Here is a 19257-nt window from a genome sequence, read left to right as displayed (position 1 = left end):
GAACTACTTTAGACCTAAAATTTCCGGTGTACGGGACCAAAATTGGAGTTTAAAGTTAGATCTTTTATTCGTGGGATTGATCACATTCAAGATTGGGATGGTTAAGAGATGGTCGGACGTGAGTGATTGGGCCTGGGGTGGTCGACCGGTGGTCAGCTTGAGCTGGCGACGATGGTAGCAGCACCGTTCCGTCCGCCATGGTGCAACGGAGAAGTGCATGGCTGTGAAAGTGATGGTGCGTACGTGAGCCAAGTAGAGAAGATGCTGATGGGAGGCCCGATGTTAATTTTAAAATAATAATTAAAAAAACACACATGGACGCCAGATGACATGGCCAGCTGTGCACCACATCAGCTAGCACCCATGGATCTCGCACCAACCCTAGGGTGCGGGATAACATTTATTTGCCAAAAATTAAGCAAGCATTTTTTTATATTTTATTTTAGGCGAGCAGGACAATAATTTCTTTATTAAAAACAATTCTATAAGGTTTATTTTTAAAAAAAAAAAAAAAAAAAAAACCTCTTGTGAATTTCCTTGCGATTTTCTTCAAAAAAAAATATAATTTTCATTTAAAGTACAATAAGTAGTCCGCTGCTTTTGCGATTGATTAATCAAACATGCGTATATATCCAACATTTCATTAAAAAAACATAATATATGGATTTAGAACAACCATGTATAAAAGAAGTAATTAATAAAGTGTTATTTTGAAGTATACATTGGAAAGAAGAGAGATTATGGGTGGACTCTGTGAAAAGGTCGACCTCTGATATCTAAAAATACAGTTGTTAAATATAGAAACCATGCCAATAGAGTTGAATATAGCCATGCTGAACAACAGACGTTTAATAATAATAATAAAGAAAAAGGTCGCCAACAAATGAATGTTCTCTCATAAATTTGTAAAGAAACATTACATGGAGACGCAGCGAGCCTTGTACATGCAAATGTACGCCATGTGCCAATCACCTGAAACAACGAAAAACCTCGTTTTGTAAGAAGAAAGAGGGGGGAGAGTTTAAGATAAGAGAAGAAATGGTGCCAGGGCCTAGTGGTTATCGTATAATTTATGAAGATATAAAACTTTAGCTAAGTTCTTACCTCCTCCAGAAAGTCTGACAATGTCCTCCTCGCGTTGTGGGATCGGATTATCGTCGTCGAATTGGATCCATTTCCCTGTGGTTACACTGATGTTAGCTACTGGAAACAAATTGGAGAATAAGAGTTTATATGATGGTGTTTTCGAGAGACCGACCATTTTCTTGCTTAACCCAAGCAACATAGTGCCCTGAATCAGCACTTCTACCCTTGTGTGTGAGCACAGCAACTAAATCATATATTCCAGTCACGTGATGCTCTTTCTCAAGTGTTGTACCTGAAATAATGAAGATAATCAAATTCTGTAGACTACAAGGGTGGACACAGCTTAATCATGCTTCCACAAACGTATCACATGGCACCCACAACGTTTTCACCACTCGACACTCTTAAGACATTCCATTTTTCTCCCTTGAATAAAATGGCAAGGGTCTCAAGGAGGTTTTCCCCACTGAATTCTTGAATAGAACAAAGATAGGCTTGCACTCGAATTTTTGGCCACCTTTTTCCATTTCCAGTGATGAAGCCAAACATCAGATTCTCATACCCACTATTACATATTTTTGCTTCTTTTACGTCTCCCAAATATAATAATTACTTTTAATTTAACTTTTACTTTCCAAATCACTCTATGATTATATTATATTTTAATTAAAAAAATATTTTTGGGAAGTTAAAAGAACGCCACACAACATTAAACAATCATAAATCACTGATATCATATCACTTACTCAAAAATCTGATTTCCGTGACACAATTTACAGCAAATTATTTTCTCATGAAAATAATATCAAACATGTATTCCATTTTCAATATATTTTCAAAAATAATTTCTAGAAACCAAATCTTAAAAGAACCCAAGAATAAAAAGATGGTCACCTTGTTCCACTGCAGATTCAGACGACCCTTCTCCTACATTTAATGGTTCCTGCAGGTGCGCCAATATGAGCTTAACCTAAATTTTTTAAAAAAAAAAAAAAAGAGAAATGCACAGAGCAGCACTCTCTCTCCATGCAGGTATTATATTGCTTCTAAATTGGTAGATCACCTACCTCAGCATCAGTCATTTTGATATCTTTGTTCATTGCAGTCGAGCTACTACCACTAGTTTTCAGACCAAACTTCTTGCCTTCCTCATCTCTCAAGACCTAATAGTTCGATGATTGAAATGAGTACAAGCCAACAGACAAAACCAAAGGCTCAATTGAAAATGACCCAAGATCAAAAAAGGGCAACTAGACTTCAATGTAGCTAGTGCAAACAAGTTCATACCCTACGAGGAACCTCCAATCTCTTGCGAAGATCATCTGAACAAAAATCATGCACATCTAACACCAATGGGTAGTCCACTTTCTGCAAACAATCAAAATTATGTGAAATAAGGGAAAAGGTAACCGTGCTATCAATAATTGTGCTGCTAAAATTCTAAAGATAAACCGAAGAAAATTTCAACTAGCATCATCACACCACCTCATAAGCACACCTTTAATTAACGGTTGAAAAGAAAAACAGTTTACCCGCAAAATTTTTGCCTTCTGGTTTGTTTCTCTTTTCCAGAAAAATCGCACAAATTGGACAGTCAAGTATCTGTCGCAAGCAAGACGATAAAGATGAGCCAATTACCAATTCCATAAATATAAAAAATTAAAGATTCTCACCAAAACTCGACTTGCACCAAGAAGCACAAAGAAATCTAAGTTCATCATACCTTGGCAAGTCATTTATGCGTGAATCTTTGGTGTAAATAGCACTGCGTCCCAAAGAAGGAGAAGCCTTCTCCAATTCGGATTTCAGACCCTAAATATATAAAGTGGCAAAAAACACACGTTATCCATGGCATCCTCCACAAGGAGAAGGTTGGCATCTTTCAAATAATTTGTTGGATTGATCACACGTCAGAAGTAAACAGCACCGGAAGTGCCAAGGAAAGTTTCAGACCGAGTACCACTAAACGGTTACTGATTAAACTTGTTGGTATTAAAATTGAACAGGATTGTCTATTTCACTTGTAGAACACAGTTCGTGAGGTAATAGTACTCCGATAACTCTTCACATTATGACACCTGCGCATCACTCTCAGAAAACCCCGAGAGGTTTTTTTTAACCAAAATTTGGCCACAGTATTGCCAGTCTTCTTACATGTCTATTGACTATCATGAGTCAAGGTGGTTCAGCTTTCAGATTAACATGCCTTTGAAGGACAAACATCTAACTAGCTCCCATTATTACAAAGGCCAGACTGTTTTCCAACATAAAAATTTACAACCAAAGTAAACTTTACGACACAATTTGTACAAATGTGTGTTTGGACAAGCTATCCTTTGAAAAAAAGGCATTTCCAATTTATTTTGGGTTCAATCTCTTATCAAAGGCAAACCATGGTAAAGAACCGTTTCATCAATGGTAGGAGACGCATGATACAGAATATATTTTACAAGACCACTAAAGTCAAACTTACATGTTTTAAGCCCTCATGAAGATGGTTCACCTCATGTGAAATATGGCATTTTAATGAATATACCGACTCTGACTCTGTACTTTCTTCGCCACTTTCAGCACAATGGACCCTAGAACAAATCATCGATGGAAAAAAGGTAAGCAAATTATTGCTCAAGAATTTATGCATGAGATACAATTCAACCTATTGTTAAAAGTGGAGTGAGAATTCGAGGATTTATCATAGCAAAGAGCTTGATGTGACTGCTTTCTTGGTTTTGTTCTTGCAGATTATTGAGTGTGCCAATGAAAAGAACCTAAGAATTTCCAGGGGCGAAAACCTAATGAGAGCTTTTGCAACTGGTCTATGGTTGAGAAAACAAAGCATCCTTCCATTTTACAACTAAGAGATACAATATGGAATGTCTAATACATAAGCTAGTTTCAACCTACATTATGGTTTTAAAGTTAAAAAGTCCATAGGGTGGATTTGTTCACATTTGCTCTGGCTAGCAATGAATGTCATCTGTTATAGTCTAGAATTATAAATAGATCATTAACATGGGTCAGAGTGTAGGTTCACAACTGCCCCAGCTTGCATGCACTCTATCCATTACAATCCTCCCTCTGACAAGTAGATTCATCAACAGAGGTTTCTTTTATTGGCCAGTAGCAGATAGACATGGTGTCATCTTAAAGCAGCTGTGATTCGAGGGAGGTATTGTTAGGGAATATAATATTCTCATGGGCTTTAACGTATTGTACCTAGGCCCAATAGTCCCAAGGCATTGGAAGTATCGAGAAGTTAGGAAGAGAGGTGTTAAACGTGAAGGAGAAAAGGGCAGTTATTCATTCGGTCATTATTCTTATTCTGTAACTAGCCTTCAGCTAGGGAAATACTAGCTTTTAGCTAGGGTTTGTAACAGAGTATATCTCTGGGAACATTTCTTAATTGCATTACAATTTCAGCTTTTCATTTGGGAACCCAACAATTGTTCCGATACGGCAGGAGCGAGAAGAAGAAAGATGTTGTGATCAAAGCAGTGAAGTAATTCTGTAAACCTTTCAATCACAAACAAGGAACGAATTATATATTTTTATATATATGCTTGAATATTCAAATCTTACTCAATACAAGATTGATCCCAGAGATTCACTCTGTGCACACTCCCTAGCTCACGCTAGTCTCACTCAGAAATAGAACGTAACTGAATACCTCACATCACCCTTCTCACGCCTTCTTATTCCTACGGGTGTACACATTTTTTATTATGGGCTTTCCTTTGCTACTTGGGCCCATAACGGCCTCTACACTTATAACTGGGCTTTCTTTACTTTGGTCCATAACAACTCCTTCCCCCTCAAAACAAGTCTTGTCCTCAAGATGGAACTCGGGAAATTGGGCAATGAAATCTATAGCGACTTCCCATGTGGCCTCGTCACTATGTCTCCCCTTCCAACGAACCAACAACTCCCTGACAAAAGCTCCATGTTTCTTCTTCAGCCTTTGGGCCAGAATCTCTTCGGGCTAAAACTCAGTAGACATATCCTGTTCTAACTCATGAGGAAGTTTAAGTGTCTGCTCTGTGCTGCCCACTGCTTTCTTAAGGCACGACACATGAAATACCGATGAATTCTAGACCCTGCTGGTAATCGTAATTTATGGGCCGTCGCACCCAACTTTTGAACCACCTGGAATGGCCCATAATAACGAGCAGCCAGCTTTTGATTAACACGGGAACACACTGATTTCTGTCTATGGGGTCAGAGCTTGAGAAAAACCCACTCCCCCACCTGAAACACCACGTCCCGCCTTTTCTTGTTGGCATGTCTCAGGCTCTCAGCATTGATTGTTGAGCACGCTGAAGGTTGTACTTCAATTGTCAAAGGACCTCCTCCCTGTCTTGTAACTCACTAGCTACTGCTGCAACCGAAATCTCTTGAGGCAGATACTGTAAAATAGTTGGTGCTTTGCGGCCATATACTGCCTCGAAGGGAGTCATTCCAGCGGATGTTTGAAAAGACGTATTGTACCAAAATTCACAGCATGGTAGCCACGATGCCCAACTTCGCGGCTGTTCCGTCGCAAAACATCGTAAGTATGTTTCAATGCTTTTGTTGAGGGCTTCACTTTGCTTATCCGTCTCCGGGTGATAAGACGAACTCATTTTCAGCTTGGTGCCTTGCAATTTAAAGTATTCTTTCCAGAACATACTCATGAACACCGGGTCCCTATCGCTCACAATTGACTTGGGCACCCCATGTAGCCTCACAACTTCCTTGACAAACAACTCGGCCACAGCTCGTGCAGTATATGGATGCCGCAGTAGTGCAAAATGGTCATACTTAGATAGACGGTCAATCACTACTAAAATGACGTCATAGCCCTTGGACTTTGGAAGTCCTGAGATGAAATCCATCGCTATATCTTCCCAAATCACTTCTGGAATTGGTAGGGGTTGTAAAAGACCAGCAGGAGCCAGAGCTTGGTATTTCTGTTGTTGACATATATCACATCTAGCCACAAATTGGTAAATATCATGTTTCATCTTTGGCCAATAAAACACCCCTGCAATTCTTTTGAAGGTGCGCAGTGCACCAGAGTGACCACCGAGTGGGGTGGAATGAAGTTCCTCTAGAATCCTGTTGACTCGTGGCCCTTCTCGGGAAATTACCAATCGTTTCTTGTACAACAACCACCCATTTAACACTGAATAATGAAGAGATGGAGTGTCATGTGCGAGTACCTTCCTTTTAATCTCACTTAGCATTGAATCTTGGTCAACAGCTCTGCGCAAATCTTCGACTTCTGCCCACTGTGGTACAAAGATTAACTGGAGTCCAATAGCCTCATACTTTCTCGATAATGCATCCGCAGCCTGATTTTGTGAGCCCACCTTGTACCTCACCTCAAACTCATATCCTAGCAACTGTACTGCCAACACAAGGGCCATCAGTTCCCTTTCATATGTTGATTTAGATAATGCACGGTTCGCAAGGGCCCTACTATAGTAAGCCAAAGGCTGCCCCTCCTGCATTAAAACGGCCCCTATCCCTATTCCCGAAGCATCACATTCAATGACAAATTCTTTTGAAAAATCGGGCATTCGAAGTACCGGGGCAGTAGCTAATGCACGTTTTAAGGCTTCAAACGAATTATGGGCTTCCACATTCCACTGAAAATTATTTTTCTTTAACTGCTCAGTGAGGGGTTTAGCTATCTTACCATAATCACGAATGAATTTGCGGTAGTACCCCGTCAATCCTAAGAAAGCACGTATTCCCTTTACTGACTTAGGCAGCAGCCATTGAGTGACGCTCTCTACTTTCTTTGGGTCCATCGACAACCCCCTGTGTAGTGATGATGTGACCGAGGTACTCGATCTGTCGCAACCCAAAGTGGCACTTGGTTTTATTGAGTACCAACTTATTTGCGGTCAGAACACTCAGAACAGTGCGTACATGAGAAACATGATCCTTCCAACACTTGTTGTACACCAAGATGTCATCGAAAAAAACCAATACAAACTGTCGGTGATAAGGACGAAATACCTCGTTCATAGTGAATTGAAACGTGACTGGTGCATTCTTTAAGCCAAAGGGCATTACGAGAAATTCGTAATGGCCCGTATGAGTCCGGAAAGCTGTCTTCTCAACATCCTCAGTTTTCACCCTGATTTGATGATAACCCGACTTGAGATTGAATTTCGAAAAGAACTGAGCCCCATGTAATTCATCAAAAAGTTCATCTACCACTGGTATAGGGTATCGATCTGCCACCGTGATGTCATTTAAGGCCCTATAATCAATACAAAATCTCCAACTGCCGTCCTTTTTCTTAACCAGTAATACGGGGCTTGAGTAAGGACTGGCACTAGGTTGAATCACGCCTGCCTTCAACATCTCAGCCACCATCTTCTCTGTTTCATCTTTTTGGTTGTGTCCATAACGATATGGCCGTACGGACACCGGCCCTGGCGGCCCACATCCCTCCTTTATGAGGATCGCATAGTCCCTGCCCCTTGGAGGAGGTAGTCCTCGCGGTTCCTGGAATACCCCCTCAAACTGTTGTAATAACTCCTTGAGTTCGTCTTGCTGCCCCAAGTTAGCAGTGCCACCATTGTCCACCACGTCACTCTGCCATTTGGTCCAGACCACTGCACACAACTCCACTTCCACTGTCTTGACCAAAGACTGTAAAGAAACAAGGGTTCTGTTTAGAGCAAGGTCCCCTCGCAAAGTTACTAACTTTGATTCCCATGTAAAACACATCTGCACTGTGTCCCAGTTTACCACTACGTCTCCAAGCGTGCGCAACCAATCTACTCCCAAGATGACATCAATACCTCCCAGATCAAACACGTATCCCTCGATTTGTGCAATACACTCGCCCAAATCCAGCCTCAAAGCGCGGCAGACGCCTTGGCATGGTACCCGACCACCGTCTCCCAAACAGACTGTGAACGTGACTGAGTCATCCACCTCCAGTCCCAACCGCTTGACCTATTCACGAGATATGAAGTTGTGGCTCGCACCACTGTCGACCATTGCAATAATGGTGGTTCCTGCTATATTGGCACGGAACTTCATAGTCTGGGGGTGATTAATCCCCCCCACCGAGTAGAAGGGTAGCTCGATGGTGTTATACTCGGGGTTGTTTTAAAAAATCGCACCCTGCAGTGGCTCGATTTCTGCCTCCCCCAATTTCTCGAACACCTCTCGCTCTTCTGAAGTATCCTCATCTTCAGCAAAATAGATTACTCGCATTGATTTGGACGCACATCTGTGCAAGGGGTGGAAGGGCTCGCCACACTTGAAACAGAGCCCCTTCTCCTTGCGGTTCAAATACTCCTGGTGGGAAAAGATGCGCCCCTCCTTATTCGCTGGAATACTCGGCCGGGCGTGTAGCCCTTTCTCTTGCGTCGTGTTCAGACGAGAATGGATCGGAAAAGTCAAAGAGTTTGTGCTCCTTAGAGACTGATCGGTCAATGTAACTCCGCGATTAGGGTTTGGGCTCCATAAATTTGGTTTGGGCCTGTCCTCCGAGAAATGGGCCCGTCCCAGCCAATTTCTCCCAAAACCATTACGAGAATCAGTTTTCTGGCCCAATTGAAAAGGGTTCATTCTTCCAGCAGTCACCTCGCCCCACAACTCTTCCTCTGCCCATCTTGCCAAATCCATCGCCCGAGGTACTGTGCAAGGATCATGGATTCCAATCTTCCGCCGCACGTCTTCCCGCAACCCACTCAGAAAATACCCCAGCCCTTGCTCCTCAGGAAGGTTACCAATTTGAGCCAAGAGAACCTCAAATTGTTCGACGTAGGATGTCACCGACTGATCCCCCTGATGCAATGATGCTAACAGTTCGTAAGGGTTAGCCGCTCGTTTGCCACCGTATCTCTTAAGTAATTCATCCACAAATTATCCCAATCCAACTCTGGAAATCTCGATCGGGTCCATCGGAACCAATGGACGGCCGACCCCTCCATGCACATGTATGCCAACTTTACTCTGCTGCCCGTGGGCGTACCCTGCAACTCAAAATACTGCTTGATCTTCCCGAGCCACACCAGTGGATCACCTCCTTCAAACGCCGGCAGCTCGATACGTTTCAAGGCATGGTGAAGCTCCGGCACTCGCTCACGCATATGGACACCATGAACTCCCCCAGATTTCCCGGACCCATGGTCCTCAGAATGTGTTACGAACTGTTCCCCTCCCGAAGACTCCTTGCTCACCGTCTTCTCTCTCAAGAGTTGCTCCATCAACTCTTTCAACCCCATCAACTCTCCCACAGATTTCGTCAATGAGGTAACCTCCTCCCGCACTTTCAACAGTTCTCCCACTGACTTCGATACCAACGCTACATCACCCTGTACCTTGAACAACCCTTCCTGCAGACCCATCACCGACCTCTCCAGCGCTTCCACCTTCGCCTTTGCACGAGTGCTGGCCATCGATAACTGCTACGCTCCGATCCGGCAGGTCGGACCAAATTGTTGCGATCAAAAAAGTGAAGTAATTATGTAAACCTTTCAATCACAAACAAGGAACGAATTATATATTTTTATATATATGCTTGAATATTCAAATCTTACTCAATATAAGATTGATCCCAGAGATTCACTCTGTGCACACTTCCTAGCTCACGCTAGTCTCACTCAGAAACAGAACGTAACTGAATACCTCACATCACCCTTCTCACGCCTTCTTATTCCTACGAGTGTACACATTTTTTATTATGGGCTTTCCTTTGCTACTTGGGCCCATAACGGCCTCTGCACTTGTAACTGGGCTTTCTTTACTTTGGTCCATAACAAAAGATTGGAAGCATTGGATAAAAAGATGTTGAATATCAACAGCAATCTGATAACAATGAAGGAGAAGTTAAGCTCTCTCCATACTATTATGGCTAAAATTGTTGAGTCTCAGGCTAGAATGGAACAATGGATGAAAAGAACAGGGAGGGTCGTGGCAGTCCAACAATGTGGACTCAACAAACCCCTATTAAAGGAGTTTCACCCTAATCCTGATCCACATAGAGGCGAAGCATTTCAGGAGGAAAAATTTTCCGGACAAAAGGAATCCGGTCGGGACGATGACCACAACCACAAACAAGCGGAAGAAGAAACTAACAGAGAGGATTTGGAGGAAGCAGTTAAGAGCGAGGAGTTCACTATCCAAATTGATGTAAAGGCTGATGAGGAGGAGAGACCGGTTATTCGAGTGCAAGCAGGGAAGAAGGATGAAATCTAGCTGGGCCAAGAGCACAGCCAAGCTGGTGAATAAACGAGAAAAGCCATGAGAGAAGTTGAAGGCATTGTTCTCGAGGGAGTTGAATTTACCGGAGAGCACCCACAACAAGAGAATTTGCGCCACATTGAAGTCAAGCGAGATGCTATTACTGCCATGATTGATTCATGCGCTTATGGAAACTACTACTGGTATGGGGATCTGTTCGCAAGACATCAACTAATTATTTGCATCCGTGAGATAATGCCGAAGAATCAAGGGATTCGGTGGAAGAAAAAGAAACCACCAGATAAGACGACACATTCATGGGGATTTCCGGCGGAGTAGGTGCAAGGGCGGCGACACGGCATATCGCAAGGCTGGATGCCTGGAAATAGTGAGATCAAAGAATTGGGTAGCCTGGGAGTGGGCTTTAGGCGAAGAAAGACACATGGGTTTTGTATTAGGCCCAATCTGATTCCTGGATAAATAGGAGAGCCCATGGCACAACTACCATTCTTAGGGCTTGGGAATTAGAGCCAGAGGGCGCTGAAGGCAGAAAGGGAAGTGGGCATCCGCATAACAAACACACTCCATCGGTGAATTCCCATAAAAGAACGGTGTGAAACATTGGGCTCATCAGTGGGGTCGCAGGCGGAATAGGGGAATGGCATAATCATAGCAACCAAGGAGGCGAGTGTGTGGCAGCTGGGAACGCTCTAGTGCTGCTCATGGAGTCCCAAATTGCAAAATATGTTCTGAAGCATATGGGAATTGAGGACATATGGAGTAAGGTGTTCAAAGTATCAGAAATACAAAAAAAAAGATGGAGGTGGACAACATTTTTCAATCTAGCACGACGGATCAGCTTTATCTATTATTGGGAATGCTAGGGGTTGGAAAAGAAGAGTGGGTAAACTTTGGCTATATAGCTTACTGCTTTACATCATTAATTGAGTATGTTTTCTTCATGATTCATGACTCTGAATATTCTGAAATTAGTTGGTATGTTTAGTAGAACTCTTATGTTGGTGTTTGAAGTTAGCGTTGCTAGATTAAATTGTATTGAAACCAACTGGTTAAAATATGGATAGGTGATTGCACCAGAGGTTGTGGAGTCATGGAGTTTGTTATTGTTGTGGTCACCAATTGTGAAGTCGAAGATCAAGTTGCTAAGGATATCTCGAGTCTGTTAGGGAACTAGTTTTTAAGTGTACAAGTTGTGGTTCAACAATTTAGTTTGGCAGGGGAAGATCGAAAAGGTTCTCTCACTTTTATTATCGAGGGTGAGGACCTTGAAAGATCAAGACAAGGGGGCTGCAGATTGGCAAAGTAGGAAAATGGGCTAAAAGGGCAGAAGATGGCGAAATTAAATCGATAGGGTTATTGGTAGAAGGGTATACACTTGGTTTTCTGTATTTTGGAGATGCATATTGCGACCTCGAGTTCGAGTTAATTGTCTTCGATGTTGGTTGGAAGGATGAAGAACTCATACAAGATCACACTTCAATTTCTCAGCCTTGACCAAACTTCAATTCTCAGCCTTGAGGATTTTCAAGAGGGCGGTATTATTAGGGACTTAAATGTTCTCACGGGCTTTAATGTATAGTAATTAGTATCTAGGCCCAATAGTCCCAAGGCCTTGGAAGAATCAAGAAGTGAGGAAGAGAGGTGTTAAACGTGAAGGAGAAAAGGGCAATTATTCATTCGGTCATTATTCTTATTCTGTAACTAGCTTTTGGCTAGGGAAATACTAGCTTTTAGCTAGGGTTTGTAACAGAGTATATCTCCGAGAACATTTCTTAATTGCATTATAATTTCAGCTTTTCATTGGGATCCTAACAGGTATATTAAGACAGATTTCATTTATGATTCCTCTTTTGCACTTCAAAATGAAGAGCTGAGGAAATACTGTAGTAGGAAAGAAGCCCGCAATTGTTTAAGAAATAATATGATGGAACGTACTAACTCCACTTCCAAGGGAAAACAAAAATTAAACAAAAATATATTTCCCAAACAACAATTAGATAATTCTTTATACATTTTCCTAATACAATTGAGCAACATCAAAACTGCTTAATGTTGGAAGTCTAACTGATGGAGAAAGGTAAAAGAAGCATAGAATGGCAGAGTACCTGCTAACAAGGTCAATACCAAAAAGTCTCTTCACAGCATCAGCATCTTCACTACAATACAATTTGACAGATTAGGTTGACACACAAAAAAGAGGAACTATAAACAGAAAGAAACGTCGCCTACCTGGAACTAGTTGCTTTGAGAGACAGCGAAAGAGAGTACAAGAGCTGTGTCCAGCACTCTTCAGCATCCTAGGAATTTTTAGAAACCAACTCGTCATGACACAGATAGTAGAGACAACTCCAAATAGTGATCAGTGTATATGCATACCTGCTGCATATAAAGTCCATTTTGAACCTGGGCAAATTGAGGGTATTTCTTCCGCAATTCCTGGAAAATTTTACGAGGAATCAGAAGATATTTTACATGAGACTTAATTTATACGATTACCAAGCAACATTTCCCAAAAAATTCAAAAACACGGCTCAAGCATAAACGAAGTTGAATAGAAATTATCAAGAGATATTTATTTTTGTACATTTAGGAAACTAAATATTCCTCCCGTCCCAATTATATAAGTCACGCTTTCTTTTTTGTTTGTCCCAAATATATAGGCATTACTATATTTAGTAATACTTTTTTACAATCCTTTACTAATATACCCCTATTAGCTACATCTTGAAAATTGTGCAATCATTTTTTTAATACATTAAATAGGGATAAAATAGAAAGTTTGTACAAACTTTGTTTTCCCAATGATTTTTCTTAATCTGTGTGAAAAAAATAGGTCCATATAATCGGGACGGAGAGAGTTTTTATTTTGAGCACATCATTGGGTATCTATTCCAAATTCATTGGGCTGTTCGTTTTGTTTCTCTTTTCTTTGCTAGTTCTGGATCATATAGGATAGTTTCCTTATTTTATTTTCCTTTCTTTTGTACTAGTGATCGTTGGCACGCTATGTTAAATTTTAATATAAAGTATAACTTATGAAAAATAAATTTTTATATAGAGTAAAATTATGTTGGTGTGATTTTTACTTTACGTAAATTTTGATTTGTCGGCCGACAAAGTTAATACTGCAACATTATATTGTTTCGATTCTTGTTAAAGAGTGGAAAATTATGAAACAGCTTATATTGGATCCAAGCATAGTTAAAACGAATGTTTATTTTATTTTATTTTTTTGAACCGTAAATCAAAGCATGAGGATTCAACATTTATCCATCATAGGCTCCGAAGCAAGAGGATTCAACATTTGAAAAGCCTAAGTTGCATTAGCCTCGCAGAAATTATACCCTTACAAATTGGCCAAACCCAATGAGGAAAATGAAAACATAATTATAAAACAGCAGCAATAGCTTCACTCCAAAACTTTATGCCTACAATGCATAAGCTATTCCCCTATATGGAGAGCCTGAAGAAAGATTTGGCATGAATTGATCATCTCCCAAAAAATTAAAACGAATACATACCGTTAAAAATCGCATTGGTGCCACCGGCTTGACATTTTTATCAAGCTCGTTAAACAATTCTCGAGTAGCAACAGTCAGTTGATGAGTGGACAGGTCAATTTCACTGCTTCTTACCGAAGGAAGATACCTAGGAAACATCAGTTACCAATAAAATAGCCCTCTAGCGGAGTACATAAAAACACGATAAAACTGTATGATAATTTAATTCATGGCAGAGGTAATCTTACTTAATCAGAGCAGATTTCAACTCTGGAACAAAATGCAAGCATTGTACTGTGGAGTTCATATAACAAGTGTTCCCCAGATTGATTAAACCGGCAGAATGGCCCTAATAGAAAATATCAGAAGATCAACATGAATCAACTCCTTAGAACAACAAAAAAGGGCAGGACAAAGTCCAAAACCTACTGCCACTTTGACCAAGAAAAGCATGCACAAGTAAACCACAGAAGATTGTTGAATACACATATGAAGGACAAATGTATATTCACAATCATTCCTGAACTTGTATTTCACTGACAAATGCTTCATTTCAAAATATTTGCAGATAGCAAATTTCTAGGATTTAAAAATATTCAGATGAAATGGCATGAAAAGTTTTTCAGAGTTTGACATGAAAAGCTCCATGCAGATGCAGACATTTAAAGTGGGAGCAGGGACAAGGTTGGTAAAAAGCTCTTCAAAACACATTGTGCTCTGGCAAAGCCGCAAAGGCAAGATTAAAGAGCTCGATATTGGATAACAATTGGTAACATATAATTTTTTATGGCTTTATCATATTATATCATGGTTATTGGAATATAAGAAACATAATAAAAATAAAAACTACAGAACACATATTTAAATTAATTTTTGTAAATGGAGTTAAAAAAATCTGTGCGCGCCGTGTGATCCTTAAAATAGCCTATCCTCATCTCATTTTCTTTCCCTTGAGGCCACATGCAATGTGAAGAACTAACCACCGTAACCACTTGTTCTTCTTCAGGCATGTCTTCTGCAAACACAGGGCCTTTTTCCGGGGCCTTCACGACCTCGTCTGCAGTTCCCATCATCATTAATTTCTGACCCTGACTCATTGAAGATTAACAAAAAATAAGTCAATTCTACAAAAGCGAGAAAGGATTCTCATCCAGGGAAAATTTATCGTTTACCTCTTTTACTCCTACTTTTGCCCAATCTGCATCGTCCTGTTTTCAAGAAAAATATTTCAGGATGTCAAATATCTAAATTAATTGCACAGAAGCAAAAATTTACAGAAAGTGTGCAAAGGAGAGTAAAGCGGGTGCTCTGAGTGAAGAAAAAAGACATCTGTTTATCGACAATAGCATTTACTTGCGAAATAGTATGCTTCCATACCTTTAATAACCCTCCTTTTACCATAATCTTTTGTCTTTCAGGTGGTACTCCAGTTAAGTCATACAGCTGGCACTTGAAAAGATAAGGGGACTGACTAGTGTCTATTTCAACATTGGGAAATAGCTCTTTTTGCCATTTTACACTTACTGCAAACATACCAGCCAAAATCTGTTTTAGTAGACATGTTTTGAAAGTTCCTCCGATAATCTTCAAAAAGAAGAACGAATAACAAACCGAAGGCCATATGGCCCATGCAAACAGTTGGATACATATTCCCCCTGAATAACCTTCGCAGAACACAGATAATAACACGAAAGGAGGGGGAAAAAAGGTGTCTGGGCCATGGTTTGAAAGAAGTAAAGAACCTAATGTCCGAATTAAAACATAATGATACTTCCTATCGTTGGGAGAATCCCCTCGACAGGTAAATTATCCCATTTAAGCCATAAGAATTTCTATAAGAGAAACAAAATAAAGACAGCAACTCGTCATATTTAAAACAAGATGTCTCTTAATAGCTCCACCACATAATCACCTATGGACATTTTGCTACATTAGGCCACCTGTCACGTGTCCGGTGTCCCTCTATCAATGATATCACATTACGTAATTACATCCAACACTATCAGAAAAGATCAAAACCATCCAGAACTTTACCCGAAGCTTCAGCCTCCAATCAGAAATTCAACAACTTTTAACAAACTTTACCATTTCTATTTCATCTGATGAAGGTCGGTGATGGTTAGATTAAGCAATATCAACAAAAATAAAATAAAAAACCGTCGGCACTTCTGAATGTTTGCGCTAAGCAATGTTTAGAGAAACAACTCATCCCTTCCTCCACGCCAATAATTTTTATATATAAAAAAGGAGGTCTGAAACCAAAGACTCACTTCTTGCTCCTCCGAACCATTCGCTAATAACACATCCAAGCTAAAAACAATTACTTAACTCGTGCATAAGATCTCAATAAAACCCATAAAATCCCTAATCTTCTGCACGCGAATGCCCAAACCAAAGAACCACGCCCCTATGCACTTCTAATCTCGCACAAATCAAACTAAATTATTATATCATAAAAACTATAACTGGAAAAGGCGGTCAGGAAAATAACTGAGAAGAAACAATTACATGCGGGAAATCCAAACTCCGCTGAACTTGTTAGAAAAAGGAGAAGAAGAAAGGGGATGGAAAATCAGACCTGTCAACATGGTTTCGAGGAGAAATCGCCGTAGCTCTGTTGTCCGTCTTTGCTTGGAGCAAGGGCAAAATTCAGAATATATAAGATTTGCGAAAACAAATTATTATATCAAACAATATTATTTTACAAAGTATTTTTCTCGACTTCAACCAAAAAAACACTGAAGATTCACATATACAGACACACACATTTTCATTTACTAATTGAAAATTTGTAATTTTAGTTCGGTGAATTGGCCATTTTTTGTTTTACTCTTGTAACTTTACAAAGTTTGGTATAACTTCAGTAATTTAAATTTTTTTTTTTTTGGGTTTTGATCCTTTTTTTTCGAAATTCACTAAATCAATTGAATATTACTTATTTGACACCAATACTTTCATATATGGCTCATTTGACAAAAAGTAATCATATGTTACACAAAATTATAATTCATTACGCAAAAATAAAGAAAAAATGACACCTGATATTCACAAATCGGGAGAAAAAGCTTGTCGTTTTGTTTTATTCTGATTAAGTATATTTTAATATGCATAATATAAGTTTAATTCTAATCATATGAGTCTTATAGGAGAACATCCACGTCAAATAAGTAATAATCGATTGATTTAGTGACTTCCAGTGAAAAGAGGACCAAAACCCAAAAAAAAAAATCAAAGTTATTGGACGAAGATCGAACTTTGAAAAAGTTATATGACTCAAACAAAAAACAGACCAACTTCAGGACTAAAATTACAATTTTTTCTTTAGGAAAATAGTCTTCTACTCGTAAATACCATATTTTCCCTTCTCGTAGATACAATTAAACGGGTTTTATTGAGCCTTTTCTACTAATCTTCCACAAGTTTTCTTTCGCTTCTCTCTTCCCGTTCTCAAGAATCACAACCCATAGAGCAAGATTGACCGTTGTATCTAACACCAGAGCAGGCCTCCAGTCGCCGACGAGCACCCATGCTGGACTTCCGGTTTGTCATGCAGGTTAGTCTTACTGGAGGAAGTAATTTATTTGCTATATACCTTTATCGATTTCCAAATCATCCTCCTATTATGTGATGTGATTTACTAATGCTTGTGTCTAGGGTTTTTTTTATTTTTACTGTAAAAAAATAAATAAATTTTAAAAATATCGCAAAATAAAAAAAAATTTCACAAATACCGTAAAACTCCAAAGCTGACAGCGGACGCTCATGTACACGTAGGCCAACTAGGAAGCGTCCTCCGCCACACGGCGCGGACGCTATCCAATTTAATTATTTAAAATTATTTAACAATTAAAATGATTAAATAAAACGTGTTAGCGTATTATTTGCGTAGTATTTGCGCATAAAATAAAATAATTTAACGCGTATGATTAAATATTATTTGAGCAGGATTACATTTGTTAATCCTGATATGAATGGATTATCTCTTACTGTGCATCAAAATAAATTCGATGAAAATATTCCATATGCTCCTTATGGTGCACGGTAATATTTGAAAAATTTTAGCATTATATAAATTACAAATTCATTTTGTAATAATTTTAATAATCTTTTTTATTGTAGGTGGTCAAATGTGTTTAGTTACACTCATTCACCAACGCACGCTGTTAGAATTATAAGGGATTGCTTCGATCGTATGACTAATGTCGAGGTGTGATATTGGATTATTGAAACTTTACAACAATTATATTAATTTATATTTATTAATTAAAAATGATTTTATTATTATTATGCAGTTTAACTAGATAGTTTACAATAAAAAAGATGTTGATGTTAAAGCGATCATTAGTACATACGATAATAGAATCTGGCGATGTGTTTGTCCTCTGATTTGTTTTGATATTGTGGAGATGCATCGTCCTGACCGGGTCTTGAGGCAGTTCAAAATGCGACAATCTATTCCTAGGCCTGCGGTTGACAACGATAACCTACACACTGTTAATAGAACAGGTCATCGCAACATGGATTGGAGAGAGTATCATAAAGATGCAATTATTCTTTGGAATGAAAAATTGAGTAATGTTGCCCGAGGCGAACACCACAGAAGATCTAGGCAAGTGGATGATGATTACTTTCCATGGTTTGATCGCATTACTGTACGATTTATATCTCCTGCAGTAACTGGGCTTGATTTTAGGCCATATCAATTGAATTTAGATATTGGCGGACACAATAATATTCCACAAAATTTTAGTGTGCCATCCCCTGATTCGCATCAGTCATCATCGGGGTTTGTTCCTCCTTGGCCATCTGGTGAGTTTTACAACGCGGGTCCATCTGGTGGGTTGTACAACGCGGGTCCATCTGGTGGGTTCTACAACGCAGGGCCATCTAGTGGGTTTACGAGTTAAATTATTTTATTTTACGCACAAATACTACGCAAATAATACGCGGACACGTTTTATTTAATCATTTTAATTGTTAAATAATTTTAAATAATTAAAATGGGCAGCGTCCGCGCCGTGTGACGGAGGATACTGCCAACTAGGAAGCGTCCTCTGCCACGGGGCGCGGACGCTTCCTAGTAGGCAGTGTCCGCGCCCCGTGGCAGAGGACGTTTCCTAGTAGGCCTATGTGTAGACGAGCGTCCGCTGTCAGCTTTGGAGTTTTACGGTATGTGTGAAATTTTTTTTATTTTGCGGTATTTTTGAAATTTATTTATTTATTTACAGTAAAAATAAAAAAAACCCCCTTGTGTCTAACAAGTCCTCAAAATTCAATTGAAAAACTTCATAATTTTATCATCATCATCATGTAGAAGATTGGGTGCAGAAGTCCTAATACTTCCACTACGGCAAATAGTTATCCTTACTCTTACCTGATCACCATCAGGCGTAGCAACAGTTTGGGTTTGGGTGGGCTCACACCCAGCCAAGATCTACCATTTTTCTCCATTACTAGT

General features: G+C 39.6%; 1 protein-coding gene across 1 annotated transcript; it reads right to left on the bottom strand.

Annotated features, from left to right (window-relative positions):
* Positions 1-680: 680 nt before the first annotated feature.
* On the bottom strand, positions 681-16535 carry LOC140880085 (ubiquitin carboxyl-terminal hydrolase 6). The gene is made up of 18 exons (XM_073284184.1): positions 16378-16535; positions 15177-15322; positions 14972-15007; positions 14780-14887; positions 14048-14148; positions 13821-13947; positions 12676-12735; positions 12529-12596; positions 12405-12455; positions 3560-3668; positions 2810-2898; positions 2619-2688; positions 2374-2454; positions 2154-2249; positions 1981-2029; positions 1259-1378; positions 1105-1179; positions 681-972 (listed from the first exon to the last, which is right to left on the bottom strand). The coding sequence occupies exons 1-18, from the start codon at positions 16385-16387 to the stop codon at positions 917-919; spliced, it is 1452 nt and encodes a 483-aa protein (XP_073140285.1). The 5' UTR covers positions 16388-16535; the 3' UTR covers positions 681-916.
* Between the last annotated feature and the right edge of the window lie 2722 nt (positions 16536-19257).

This window comes from Henckelia pumila, chromosome 2 (assembly GCF_033568475.1).
Source record: "Henckelia pumila isolate YLH828 chromosome 2, ASM3356847v2, whole genome shotgun sequence".
Classification (NCBI taxonomy): Eukaryota; Viridiplantae; Streptophyta; class Magnoliopsida; order Lamiales; family Gesneriaceae; genus Henckelia; species Henckelia pumila.
This window is presented reverse-complemented; position numbering and strand designations above follow the sequence as displayed.

What these genes read in the sequence shown, in the direction of transcription:
- LOC140880085 (XM_073284184.1), bottom strand. An exon ending in AAGAACAAGTGGTTACGGTG is followed by an intron (nt 14,149 to 14,779) that starts GTTAGTTCTTCA and finishes ATTTTCTATTAG; the next exon opens with GGCCATTCTGCCGGTTTAAT. An exon ending in TCAAAATGACTGATGCTGAG is followed by an intron (nt 2,030 to 2,153) that starts GTAGGTGATCTA and finishes GCGCACCTGCAG; the next exon opens with GAACCATTAAATGTAGGAGA.